Below are 13,553 nucleotides of genomic sequence, written 5' to 3'. Positions count from 1 at the left end.
ATTATGCTTATGTTGTATTAATAGAAGGGGAAGGGCTAGACACCTCCCCCACTACATTTATTGGGTCCTAGACTACAGATTAGCAATATATATATTCATTATAAGGTTTAATATTGTTCCACTATTCCTTTCTAATCTCTGCCTCCTATAAAGACACGGTCTGAGAGATGTGTGTTATTGCAGTCAAAACAGGGTGTCTGTGAGAAAGCTCCACAAGGCTAAAAGAGATTCATAGACATCGAACCCTGCAGGGGAGTGAAAGAGATAAGAGACTAGTCAGACATACCACTATAAATCAACTTGGGGAGTGGACATTTACTGCTGAGCCTTTAGATAACACTGAAACTATTGTTTGTATAGTTGTGTATGCATGGGCTTGGTCTCATGAGTAGAAGGTAATGACATAGGCAGTGACATCACTAGGGGTTGACTGCAGGCATACTAGGATAACTTGGACCCTTTACTATTTTGCAGATCTTACTCGGAAACATGCGTGCTATGTTCCCGTTGTCAACTTCTGTCTGCAATTGCATTAATAAAGGTGTTTGATTGATTTACTTAAAGATATTGTCTGAATGCTAATTTCACCAATGAGCCAATGATTGACAAGGAACAAGGAACAAACCCCAACAAGGTGTAGACTACTAACTGTACAAGTGAGAAAATCTATGTGGGCTATTATGTTCAATTGGAGGCTAATGTTTTAATCTTGTCCAACAGGTATCACCTGCCAAGAAACCTGAGAGGAGACTGAAACGCTACTTCAGGAAGTTGAATCGGAAGGTTCTGAGAAAAATGGTGAGTTCGGTTTTGAATGGCAATGTGTTTAATACATGGAATTAAATTAATATAAACTTGGCTAAACAGGAGCAGTTTTGAAACACTTTTGTGCTCTGGGGCCATACAGTATGTGTCAAGCGTCTCAGAGAAGTGCTGATCTAGCATCAAGCCTCCTCTGTCCTTATTTATAGTGACCTAAAATGCACAACTGATCAAAAATAAGCACTCCTACTCTGAGAATCTTAATTTATTATTATTATTATTATTATTATTATTATTATATACTGCACCAGGCCTTTCTTTGTTGTTCAAGACAATATGATCATTATAATGGCCAGAAAGTCCAAACCACTAATATTGACATTTTCTTTTGTTTTTCAGAACTACAGTCCACAGTCTTGGGAGCTCATTAGGAAAGTGACGAAACGTCATCTGCAACGATTGGTACGCCCTTACCAGTTTATTTACAATCATGTGGGACCCTGTTAGTCTCTTTACTATATTTAGATCCATAAATGGTTGTTTTTTATTATTATAAATTCATATTTACGTTTTGCATTTCCTTTTTGTACATGTGTTGAATAGAACTGTATTGCCTGTCTACTTGTAAAACCTGTGGAAAAATGAATATTGAAAATGTGAATAAAAAAAGGATTTTGTATGGTATCTCCAAATGTCATTCTTGTCTAAAACCAATGAAAGTGGATTTATCTAACCATCTGAGGGGATGCAGATTAAACTTGTTGCTGATCGTCAGTCACAGTCACGTGATAATTCTACTTTAAGTTTATACACCAGATGACTAATCGAACATCTTATGCTGCTATAACAGCCTCCACTCTTATGGGAAGGTTTTCCACTAGATGAAACTTGGAACATTGCTGTGGGGACTTGTTTCCATTCAGCCACAAACATTAGTGAGGCTGGGCACAGATGTTGGACATTTAGGCCTGGCTCGCAGTCGGCATTCCAAATCATCTCAAATGTTTTCAATAGGGTTGAGATCAGGGCTCTGTGCAGGCCAGTCAGGTTCTTACACGCCGATCTTGACAAACCATTTCTGTACGGACCTTGCTTTATGCACGGAGTCATTGTCATGCTGAAACAGGAAAGGGTCTTCCCCAAACTGTTGCCAAAGTTGTGTGGTGGATATTATAAAATAACAATTTGCTGGAGCCCAAGTCAAGCTAAGATTTGTTATTTCTCTGAGCTCAGAGGGAATAACAGATTTACACTGCACAATGTAGGCAGTCTGAATTCCGAAGCAATGAGTGATGAGAACATATTTTTTTATAGTTTCCTGTCCTTGGGTGGGACTTTATCCATGCAAGGACACAGGTGCAAGCTGGTTTGCAACACAGGATGATACTCCCAAGAATAGGACATGATAATTGGACAGTTTTGCACAGTTTTACAAGGTTAGTCACATACTCAGGTGGGTGGACACATACAATTAAAATTTGCCATTACAGTTGGAAGCACAGAATCGTCTAGCATGTCATTGTATGCTGTAGTGTTAAGATTTCCCTTCATTGGAAGCTTACTAGCCCAAACCATGAAAAATACCCCTCGACCATTATTCCTCCTCCACCAAACTTTTCAGTTGGTACTATGCATTCGGACAGGTAGCATTCTCCTAGCATCCGCTAAACCCAGATTCATCTGTCAGACTGCCAGATGGTGAAGAATGATTCATCATCCTATGACGGTGCCACGTTGACAGTCACTGAGCTCTTCAGTAAGGCCATTATATTGCCAGTGTTTGTCTACAGAGATTGCATGGCTGTGTGCTTGATTTTATACACCTGTCAGGAACTGGTGTGGCTGAAATTAGAAAAAGATAATACTTTAGTCCCCCTGAACAAGATGGTAGGCAAAACATATACATACCAATTGATTTAGCTGAGTGATATATCAAAAATAAATATAACTTTTAAGTGGCATCCTAATACAGTATCTCTCAATGAATAAATTAGGTCAATTCCTTTATGACTTTAGAAAAAAAGATGTATTACATAGGCCTACGAGGCAGCCCACAGTCCTTTCATAAAACTTGGAATTCCTGGATAGAATAGATTCTCATGGAGACACTACGTCGTTCTACAAAACGCTACTTTGGCAAAATGAAGCAACTTCAATAGCAAAAGGTTAAAATAGCACAGAAGCCTATATTGAATGGTTTTATTTGAATCCCTTTATCGCTGCTACATTTACTCATTTCAATTTATTGTGGGGTTTTATCATTTCGGGAGAACAGTACCTGGGAGGTTGTTCGAAATGAAATCCTGTGGATATTCAATAAATAAATCAATCAAATGTATTTATAAAGCTCTTTAGACAGCAGCACGTCACAAAGTGCTACACATAAACCCAGCAAAAAACCCAAACAGCAAGCATATTGAAGAACTTACAGATTCTACTCGAGTCTATATGCACTACAAATTAGCAATGTAATATATTTATTTCTTACCACGACTGTAGGCTGCCAAAATAAACCTATTGACCCATTTAGCAACATTTGTAATTATCTGACTGCACAAATGCATCGAAATTCATCTCAAGTTTGAAAATAATCATTAATTTGTTGATTGGCCAACAATCTTGAACAATCAATGCCATGATCAGATAGTTCATTGTTACACGGTAACCTAATATAAAGGCTTAACATAAAAACTGCATAATCAGAAACCTACACCTCCAATTAACATCATCATCATCCTATGAGTCTACATCTGAATGGGACTTTCATGGTTAAAAAAAAGTATAGAAAAATACAGCCATAACTATCATTAGCATCATCGTCATTCACATTAGGTCAAATTCACACATCATCGTCAAGGCTAATTTAGGGCATATACTCTTTTTTTAAACAAAAATTAACAAACTTTAAAAAGACCCCTTGGAATTTACCGAATCAATTTAATAAGAATGAAGCGCATAAGAGAAAAGGAAAAGTAATTCCCCAGCATGCTGCCAACACCACCGCAATACGACCGCACTCTACTCTCGATTTTAGAGGCGGCGGCTTTAGTCTTCATGCAACACTACCAGTCACTCTATTAATAAAACGTTTTGTTATTTCAAACATTTGCAATATTAACACTGAACAGTAAATGCTTCAGACTGCACTACCGGATTAAAAGAGAGTCGACAACAGATTAAACGTGTGTGAGCAAAAATCTCAGTGCTACTCCTATCAAAAAAAAAACGTTTCTACACAGAATCTGAAAAATGTGGTGTGCAATGTCCAAAAGTACAGCATATTTATATTGAACATGGCCCTCATTTCATAGGAGAGAGCCCTGTACCATTGTATTATAGAAATAAAAAATAACCATGGTTTTCTTAGTTTTTAATATTCAATATGGCCTACATTTTGACACCTGCTGAATATGTTAGCATGAAATGCATTGCTACAGTGCAATTCTCTACATATGAAAACTGTTAACTTGATAGGCAAACATTTCTTATTAGTTTTACAATAGCATAATTAAGAATTACCCCCTAAAATGTGGGTTTATAAAGGGAAGCGAAAGTCTGAACCATGAAACCCTTCTTCACCACAAAGGGATTTTGATACCTTTACGTAGCGATACTTGGGTTATATAAAATGGGCAACATCAACAGTCTAGGTATCATATCAATCAAGATTAAGATAATCCGTCGTTAATCATTTATAATAGCTGTTCCATTCAAGTTCTTATAAAAGAAACATGGCTGTATTGAAATGGTTGAGCATTTGCCTGACTCTGTTCTGCCAAGGCACAGCAGCATCAAAACCTTGCAGGTGGACGCAGTTTAGGTTGGGGAAGCTGAACGATGTGAGCATAGACCTGCTCTCAGATATGGTGAGGAATTTAAACTGCACCAGTCCGCTATTTGATGTGCACAAATTGATGAGCAAAATTCGCAATGATATTCACATTTCTATTTTTTTATTATAGCTCATTTTATTTTTAAGCAATACTTTCACTTTCTGTACCACAATGTTTAATTTAAGGTTACTAGCACAATATAGTTTACTTCTTGATATTGATATGAATTCTGTTTCAGGGTGGACTCTTTCCACTTATGTGTGCTGAAGAAAACGTCGAACAAATGTTTCCAGAGGATCTTTACAAGAACACAGAGGTAGGATACACTTCAGTATATTGATAAACTAAAGTACAGTATAACTAAAGTACAGTATGGTAAATTGAAAGTTTAACCATTTATTTAGACACCCAATGCCTAAAACCCTGTTTTATTTTATCCAGGGTGAGGACGTCTCTGTGGTTGCATTGGAGGCTATGCGATATGTGGAACAATTATATAACAACAGTCTGACGTCTGTCACGTGGAACAAAATAAAACTTAACATGTTCCAAAACGTCATATATCGTCAAGTTCAAAACTTAGAGTTATGTGTAAGTATGATCCCTCTTGTGTAGTCTGTAGGTTAGACGCAGATTGTACAAAACATTAACAAGACACTTGTTAGACCCACTCCTATTGGTGTGGAGGAAGGGGCGGAGACAGGTTAAATAAGGATTTTTAAGCCTTGAGACAATTGAGACATGGATTGTGTACGTGTGCCATTCAGAGGGTGAATGTGCAAGAACAAATATGTCTGGATGTAGGAGTATGGATGTAGGTGCCAGGCGCACCAGTTTGAATGTGTCAAGAACTGCAACACCGCTGGCTTTCTCATGCTCAACCGTTTCCCTTGTGTATGAACAATGGTCCACCACCCAATGGACATCAAGCCAACATGACACAACTGTGGGAAGTATTGGAGTCAACATGGGCCAGTATCGCCGTGGAACACATGCCCCTGACGAATTTAGGCTGTTTTGAGGGTAAAACGGGGTGAAACTCAATGTTATGAACGTGTTACTAATGTGGTGTACACTCAGTGTATTTTGGGGCAGACAATCGTGGGCATTGATATTTAAATAATTTAAACACTTCAAACACACCAAATATTTTCTAATCTTTTCATAGCCGTCTCATCAGACAAAATGCATGCCCTCACCAGCATTTTATATTGTCTCCAGGTTGTAGGCGGTGTTTGGGAATCCTCTGGAGATGGAGGTTCGGTTACTCTGAAAACATATTTCAACAAGCTGAACACCGTCTTGAAAGAGAAGGTGGGTCCAATATCAAATGTCTTCGAATAGAGGCTAAATTAATCCGAGCAAAAGTTTTTGATCACCACAAATAGGACGCATTTCATTGCCACAACTCACATTTGAAACTTGGAATTGCCAAGTGCCGTTTTTATGTCGATGGATGCGCTGGATCAACAACACCTGCAGTGGTTGAGTTGACTGACATAAAATGTTTATCTTGTCCGCTCTCCAGGAACACAGCGCATGCGCATGGGAGATTGTGCGAAAGGAGATTCGCGAAAACTTGGTGCAGTTGAAGAAATTCATTGACAGCAGAGTCAAGCCGTGAGGAGAACCACATAATCATCACTGGAGACGTGACATATTCCTCAGGCTGGCTAACAGATTGATACTGACTGACTGACTGACTGACTGACTGACTGACTGACTGACTGACTGACTGACTGACTGACTGACTGACTGACTGAATGACTGACTGACTGACTGGCCGGCTGCCCGATTGACTGAATGACTGATTTATTTATTTATTTATATATATTGATAGACTGATATTTATGTATACACAATGTATTTATTTATTCGTGTTTTATTTATAATACAATTAAATAAAAAAATACATACAACTATTCTCATATTGTTTTTTTCATTATCTTATATAATAATTAATTAATGCATTCATGCATTCATGCATTCATGCATTCATGCATTCCTGCATTCTTCCATTCATTCTTTCATGCATTCATTATTGTACAGAAAGACTTTCTCAAGGGGAACTCTGCAGTTCGGACAAAACCAAAGCACACACTCAAACAATACTTTTGTAAATAGCTGAGAGATGGGGTTGAAACAAATAACCACCGTCACAGAACTATAGATGCAAGGAAGGATGATCCATGAAAACACAATTCAAGTTTTATCTACATGTTTGAAGATGTACAGTGGTTGTAAAATGTCTACATCTGGACACAATTGACATCTTGCCTGACCATACCATTTTCATTTTGATACCTTAGAGCGGTCGAAACGACCGCTCTAAGGTATCAAAATGAAAATGCAGGGCTGGCAAGAGAATTTATACATCAACATTCAACATTCATTTGTTATTTGAAGACACCCATTATCAACAGGTCGGTAAAGGCTGTAACTTTTAAAGTAGCCAAAGAATTGTGTAGCACATTAATTTACACAAATTTATTTTTCCCAAAAGAGAGAGATGGTTTTGACAGCATATGTCATTTAATATCAAGTGAGAAGGGTATTTGCTCATTCTAGTCAAACTCTGTCATGGAACAAAAGGCACCAGGATTACTTAAGAAATTTAATTTTCAGACAGATAACGACTGTATCTGAATGCATGAGTATGACTTTTTTGCTAGCAACTTAAAATGCCAATGTGACAATACCACTTACTACATTGAATCGTTTCAAACAGTTGCAGACGAGAATTCTACCATTCTATACGTTTTCATGGAGACACTTCATCGTTCTGCAAAACCCTACTTTAGCAAAATGAATCTACTTCTAATAGCAAAGGCTTAAAATAACACAGAAGCCTATATTGAATGGTTGTATTTGAATCACTTTTTCGTTGGTACATTTACTCAATTCAATTGACTGTGGGGTTTCATCATTTCAGGGCAACATTTATTGAATTTGTGAGGTTTTTCGAAATGAAATCGTGTGGAAATACAATGAAATATACCTTTAATAACACGACTGTAGGCTACCGAAATAAACCTGTCGACCAATCTAACCCATTTGTAATTAATTGACTGTACAAATACAGTTACATTAATCTCACGTTTTTGCAATTACATTATATCACATTTACATACGTATTCGGACCCTGTACTCAGTACTTTGTTGAAGCCCCTTTGGCAGCGATTACAGCCTCGAGTCCTCTTGGGTGTGACGCGACAAGCTGGGCACACCTGTATTTGGGGAGTTTCTCTCATTCTTCTCTGTAGATCCTCTCAAGCTTTGTCAGGTTGGGAGCGTCGCTGCACAGCTATTTACGGGTCTACAGATACCCTTCTCCAGATCTGTGCAGCGACACAATCCTGTCTCGGAGGTCTACGGACAATTGCTTCGACCTCATGGCTTGGTTTTTGCTCTGACATGCACTGTCAACTGTTGGACATTACATAGACAGGTGTGTTCCTTTCCAAATCATGTCAGATCAATTAAATTTACAACAGGTATTTAATGTCGTCATCATCACATCACCATCAGCATCATCACCAGCATCATTCTACGTGTCTATATAACAAAGTGACTTTCCTATTCACTCACATTAGGCCAAACTCAAACGTCATTGTCATAATTTCCGTAGTCTTGGTAAGCGCCTTAGAAAGGCTTATCTAGGGCACATATTTTTTTATTAACCAGAAATTAACAAACTGTAAAAAGTTGGAATTTACCGAATCAACGTAATAAGAATGAACCGCATGAGAGAAAAGGAAAAGTGAAGACAATACCACCGCCCTCTACTCACCTTTTTAGAGGCGGTTCAGCCTTCATTCAACACTACCAGTCACTACCAGTTAACTACCAGTTAATAAAATGTGTTTTTATTTCAAAGATGTGCGATATTAACACTGAACAGTCATTCTTCAGATTGATCTACCCGATTAAAAGAAAGTCACCACATACTTAACTTGTGAGCAAAATGTGACCGCTGTGCTACGCCTATTGAAACAACTGTCTGGTTAACCCTACACAGAATCTGAAAAATGTGGTGAGCAATGTCCACAATATTGACCATGGCCCCCATTTGCTAATATAGAGCCCTGCACCATTGTAGAAATAGGCTACTGTTTTATCAGTTTTTCATATTCAATATTGTCTGCTGAAAAAATGCTGTCTGAACTCATGAAATATTGCTCCAATGCAATTCTCCGCAAAGACATGTATGAAAACTGTTAAACTTGCTGGACAAAAAAACATTCTTATTATGCTATTTCACAATAGCATAATTAAGAATCACCCACTAAAAAATGGGCTTTTAAAGGGAAGCTGAAGCCTGAACCATGTAGCCTTCTTCACCACAAAGGAATGTTTTATACCTTGAAGTTCATCGATAATTCGGTTAATTATATAAAATGGACAACTATAGCAATGTAGGTATCATATCGAATTAAGATTAAAATAATCGGTTGTTAATAATTTCGAAAATTTGTTACTCTTAAATGATATCAATAGAAACATGGTTCTATTGAAATAGCTGAGTATCTGCCTGACTCTGTTCTGTCGAGGCACAGCAGACTCCGACCGGTGCAGGTGGACACAGTTTATGCACCAATCCGCTAAATGTTGCACCAGTCAGCTCTTTGGTGAACACAATTTGATGCTCAATACATCTCATTATTAGGCCTACATTTATTTTATTTCATTATAACACATTTAATGTAACCAATGCTTTCACTATCTGTACCACAACGTTTAATGTAAGGTTACTATTCCAATACAGTTCACTTTTTGACATTGATATGACTTTATTTCAGAGTGGACACGTTCCAGCTCTGTGTCTAAAGGAAAGGTCGAGCGCATGTTTCCACAGCATGTTTACAAGAACACACAGGCAGGATACACTTCAGTATCATATAGGAAGATTTTGATAGCCTAAACTACAGTATATGATTTTTACCATTTCAAAATTTCAAATTGGAAGTTTTACCATGGAATTTATGAGACACCCTAATGCCTAAAACCCTGTTATCTTTTAAAACAAATCAAATCAAATTTTATTTGTCACATACACATGGTTAGCAGATGTTAATGCGAGTGTAGCGAAATGCTTGTGCTTCTAGTTCCGACAATGCAGTAATAACCAACAAGTAATCTAACTAACAATTCCAAAACTACTGTCTTATACACAGTGTAAGGGGATAAAGAATATGTACATAAAGATATATGGATGAGTGATGGAACAGAGCAGGATAGGCAAGATACAGTAGATGGTATCGAGTACAGTATATACATATGAGATGAGTATGTAAACAAAGTGGCATAGTTAAAGTGGCTAGTGATACATGTATTACATAAGGATGCAGTAGATGATATAGAGTACAGTATATACGTATACATATGAGATGAATAATGTAGGGTATGTAAACATTATATTAGGTAGCATTGTTTAAAGTGGCTAGTGATATATTTTACATAATTTCCCATCAATTCCCATTATTAAAGTGGCTGGAGTTGAGTCAGTGTGTTGGCAGCATCCACTCAATGTTAGTGGTGGCTGTTTAACAGTCTGATGGCCTTGAGATAGAAGCTGTTTTTCAGTCTCTCGGTCCCAGCTTTGATGCACCTGTACTGACCTCGCCTTCTGGATGATAGCGGGGTGAACAGGCAGTGGCTCGGGTGGTTGTTGTCCTTGATGATCTTTATGGCCTTCCTGTAACATCGGGTGGTGTAGGTGTCCTGGAGGGCAGGTAGTTTGCCCCCGGTGATGCGTTGTGCAGACCTCACTATCCTCTGGAGAGCCTTACGGTTGTGGGCGGAGCAGTTGCCGTACCAGGAGGTGATACAGCCCGCCAGGATGCTCTCGATTGTGCATCTGTAGAAGTTTGTGAGTGCTTTTGGTGACAAGCCAAATTTCTTCAGCCTCCTGAGATTGAAGAGGCGCTGCTGCGCCTTCTTCATGATGCTGTCTGTGTGAGTGGACCAATTCAGTTTGTCTGTGATGTGTATGCCGAGGAACTTAAAACTTACTACCCTCTCCACTACTGTTCCATCGATGTGGATAGGGGGGTGTTCCCTCTGTTGTTTCCTAAAGTCCACAATCATCTCCTTAGTTTTGTTGACAGGTTATTGTGAGGTTATTTTCCTGACACCACACTCCGAGGGCCCTCAACTCCTCCCTGTAGGCCGTCTCGTCGTTGTTGGTAATCAAGCCTACCACTGTTGTGTCGTCCGCAAACTTGATGATTGAGTTGGAGGCGTGCGTGGCCACGCAGTCGTGGGTGAACAGGGAGTAGAGGAGAGGGCTCAGAACGCACCCTTGTGGGGCCCCAGTGTTGAGAACCAGCGGGGTGGAGATGTTGTTGCCTACTCTCACCACCTGGGGGCGGCCTGTGAGGAAGTCCAGTACCCAGTTGCACAGGGCGGGGTCGAGACCCAGGGTCTCGAGCTTGATGACGAGCTTGGAGGGCACTATGGTGTTAAATGCCGAGCTGTAGTCGATGAACAGCATTCTCACATAGGTATTCCTCTTGTCCAGATGGGTTAGGGCAGTGTGCAGTGTGGTTGCATCGTCTGTGGACCTATTTGGGCGGTAAGCAAATTGGAGTGGGTCTAGGGTGTCAGGTAGGGTGGAGGTGATATGGTCCTTGACTAGTCTCTCAAAGCACTTCATGATGACGGAAGTGAGTGCTACGGGGCGGTAGTCGTTTAGCTCAGTTACCTTAGCTTTCTTGGGAACAGGAACAATGGTGGCCCTCTTGAAGCATGTGGGAACAGCAGACTGGTATAGGGATTGATTGAATATGTCCGTAAACACACCGGCCAGCTGGTCTGCGCATGCTCTGAGGGCGCGGCTGGGGATGCCGTCTGGGCCTGCAGCCTTGCGAGGGTTAACACGTTTAAATGTTTTACTCACCTCGGCTGCAGTGAAGGAGAGTCCGCATGTTTTCGTTGCAGGCCGTGTCAGTGGCACTGTATTGTCCTCAAAGCGGGCAAAAAAGTTATTTTGTCTGCCTGGGAGCAAGACATCCTGGTCCGTGACTGGGCTGGTTTTCTTCTTGTAGTCCGTGATTGACTGTAGACCCTTTTATACAGGGCGAGGACATCTCTGTGGTTGCATTAGAGTCTTTGGGATATATGGTCCAATTATTTAAAGGCCTGACTCCTGTCACGTGGAACAAGGAAACACTGAACCTGTTAAAAAAACAGATGACCTAGTTAAGGTAATAAGAAATTAGAAATTAGTTAGTATGATCCCTCATGGTGTAGTCTAGTCTAAGCTATATTTGGGGGGCAGACATTAATTGACACATGTATTTAATTTGTGATTCAATCCAAATTATTTTTGTATAATATTTTCAGAACTTTACCTAATACGGAACTAATTCACTGTCCACCATTTTATATTGTCTCCGGGTCGGGTGTGGTGTTGGGGCATCCTCTGGAGATGGAGGGTCGGTTACTTCTGGTAACGCGTCATGAAAACATATGTCGACAAGCTGAACACCATCTTGAAACAGAAGGTGGGTACAATATCAAATGTCCTCGAAAAGAGGCTAAATTAATCACAGGAAAAGTTCTAGATCACCACAAATGGGATGATTTTTGCTGCCACAACTCACATGTGAAACATGGAACTTCCAAACGCCGTTTAAGTCGACGGATGCATTAGCGCTGCACCTGCTGTGGTTGAGTTGCCTTAAGAATGCGCTCAAGGAACACTGCGCATGCGCATGTGAGATCGTGGGGCTTAGGTTTGCTACAAACTGGGGCAGTTAAACAAATTGCTGAGTGAGGAAGAAGCGGTCTGTTGGACAAACCACATAATCATCATCAGAGACATGTGACATGTACCTGATGCTGGCTAATAGATTGATGGATGATATATTTACTGACTGACAGATTTCTGTACATGTGAAGGCTATGTATTTATTTATTCTTATTTATATTTAAATTAAATAAAAAAAAACTTGCATCTATTATCAGAATGTTTGTATTCATTTACATATTCAGTCATCCATGCATTCATCCATTCAGTCTTTCATGCATTCATTTGTTTAGGCAATATGCAGTTCAAAACAACAGCATAGTGGAGTCTATGCACTACAAATAAGCAGATGTAACATATTTATTTCCTACCACGACTGTCGGCTGCCGAAATAAACCTGTTGACCCACTTAACAACATTTTTAATTAACTGACTGCACATGTACAGTGAAATTCATCTCAAGTTTGAAAATAATCTTTAATTAGTTGATTGGCCAAAAATCTAGAACAATCAATGCCATGATCAGATAGTTCATTGTTACCAGTTAACCTGATATAAAGACTTAACATGAAAACTGCATCATCAGAAACCTTACATCTCCGATTAAGGTCGTAGTCATCATCGTCATCCTATGATTCTATATCTGAATGGGACTTTCATGGTTAAATAAAAGTATAGAAAAATATAACTACAACCATCATTAGCATCATCGTCATTCACATTAGGTCAAATTCATACATCATCGTCAAGGCTAATTTAGGGCATACACTCTTTTTTTAAACACAAAGGAACAAACTTTAAAAAGAACCCTTGGAATTTACCGAATCAATTTAATAAGAATGAAGCGCATAAGAGAAAAGGAAAAGTAATTCCCCAGCATGCTGCCAACACCACCGCAACACCACCGCAATACCTCGATTTTCGAGGCGGCGGCTTAAGTCTTCATGCAACACTACCAGTCACTCTATTAATAAAACGTGTCTTTTTTCAAAGATTTTCAATATTAAAAATGAACAATAATGCGTCATATTGAACTACCGGATGAAAAGAGTGTCGACAACAGATTAAACGTGTGTGAGCAAAAATTCATCTCCATGCTACTCCTATCAAAATACCTTTCTACACAGAATCTGAAAAAGGTGGTGTGCAATGTCCAAAAGTACAGCATATTTATATTGAACATTGCCCTCATTTCATAGGAGAGAGCC

At 39.2% G+C, this 13,553-nt stretch overlaps 2 protein-coding genes across 2 annotated transcripts in view; both read left to right on the top strand.

Annotated features, from left to right (window-relative positions):
- The window catches only part of LOC139422509 (interferon a3-like), a 119,184-nt gene extending 116,981 nt beyond the window's left edge, over window positions 1-2,203 (top strand). Inside the window, exons 7-9 of the mRNA XM_071173667.1 lie at window positions 721-798; window positions 1,162-1,224; window positions 2,162-2,203. Of these exons, the coding sequence (XP_071029768.1) occupies window positions 721-798; window positions 1,162-1,224; window positions 2,162-2,203 (183 nt within the window). The remainder of the gene's footprint in view (window positions 1-720; window positions 799-1,161; window positions 1,225-2,161) is intronic.
- Window positions 2,204-4,493: 2,290 nt separating this feature from the next.
- LOC139422153 (interferon a3-like) lies at window positions 4,494-6,219 on the top strand. The gene is made up of 5 exons (XM_071173305.1): window positions 4,494-4,628; window positions 4,834-4,911; window positions 5,037-5,186; window positions 5,817-5,909; window positions 6,124-6,219. The coding sequence occupies exons 1-5, from the start codon at window positions 4,494-4,496 to the stop codon at window positions 6,217-6,219; spliced, it is 552 nt and encodes a 183-aa protein (XP_071029406.1).
- Window positions 6,220-13,553: the final 7,334 nt, after the last annotated feature.

This window comes from Oncorhynchus clarkii, chromosome 12 (genome assembly GCF_045791955.1).
Source record: "Oncorhynchus clarkii lewisi isolate Uvic-CL-2024 chromosome 12, UVic_Ocla_1.0, whole genome shotgun sequence".
NCBI lineage: Eukaryota > Metazoa > Chordata > Actinopteri > Salmoniformes > Salmonidae > Oncorhynchus > Oncorhynchus clarkii.
Note: the sequence above shows the minus strand (reverse complement) of the source record. Positions and strands in the feature narration are given on the sequence as shown.

Excerpts from the sequence above, each read along its gene's own strand:
- LOC139422153 (XM_071173305.1), top strand. The coding sequence starts at position 4,494 with ATGGCTGTATTGAAATGGTTGAGCATTTGCCTGACTCTGTTCTGCCAA. Across the intron at positions 4,912-5,036 it reads ATCTTTACAAGAACACAGAG|GGTGAGGACGTCTCTGTGGT; the intron begins GTAGGATACACT and ends TATTTTATCCAG. Across the intron at positions 5,187-5,816 it reads TTCAAAACTTAGAGTTATGT|GTTGTAGGCGGTGTTTGGGA; the intron begins GTAAGTATGATC and ends TATTGTCTCCAG.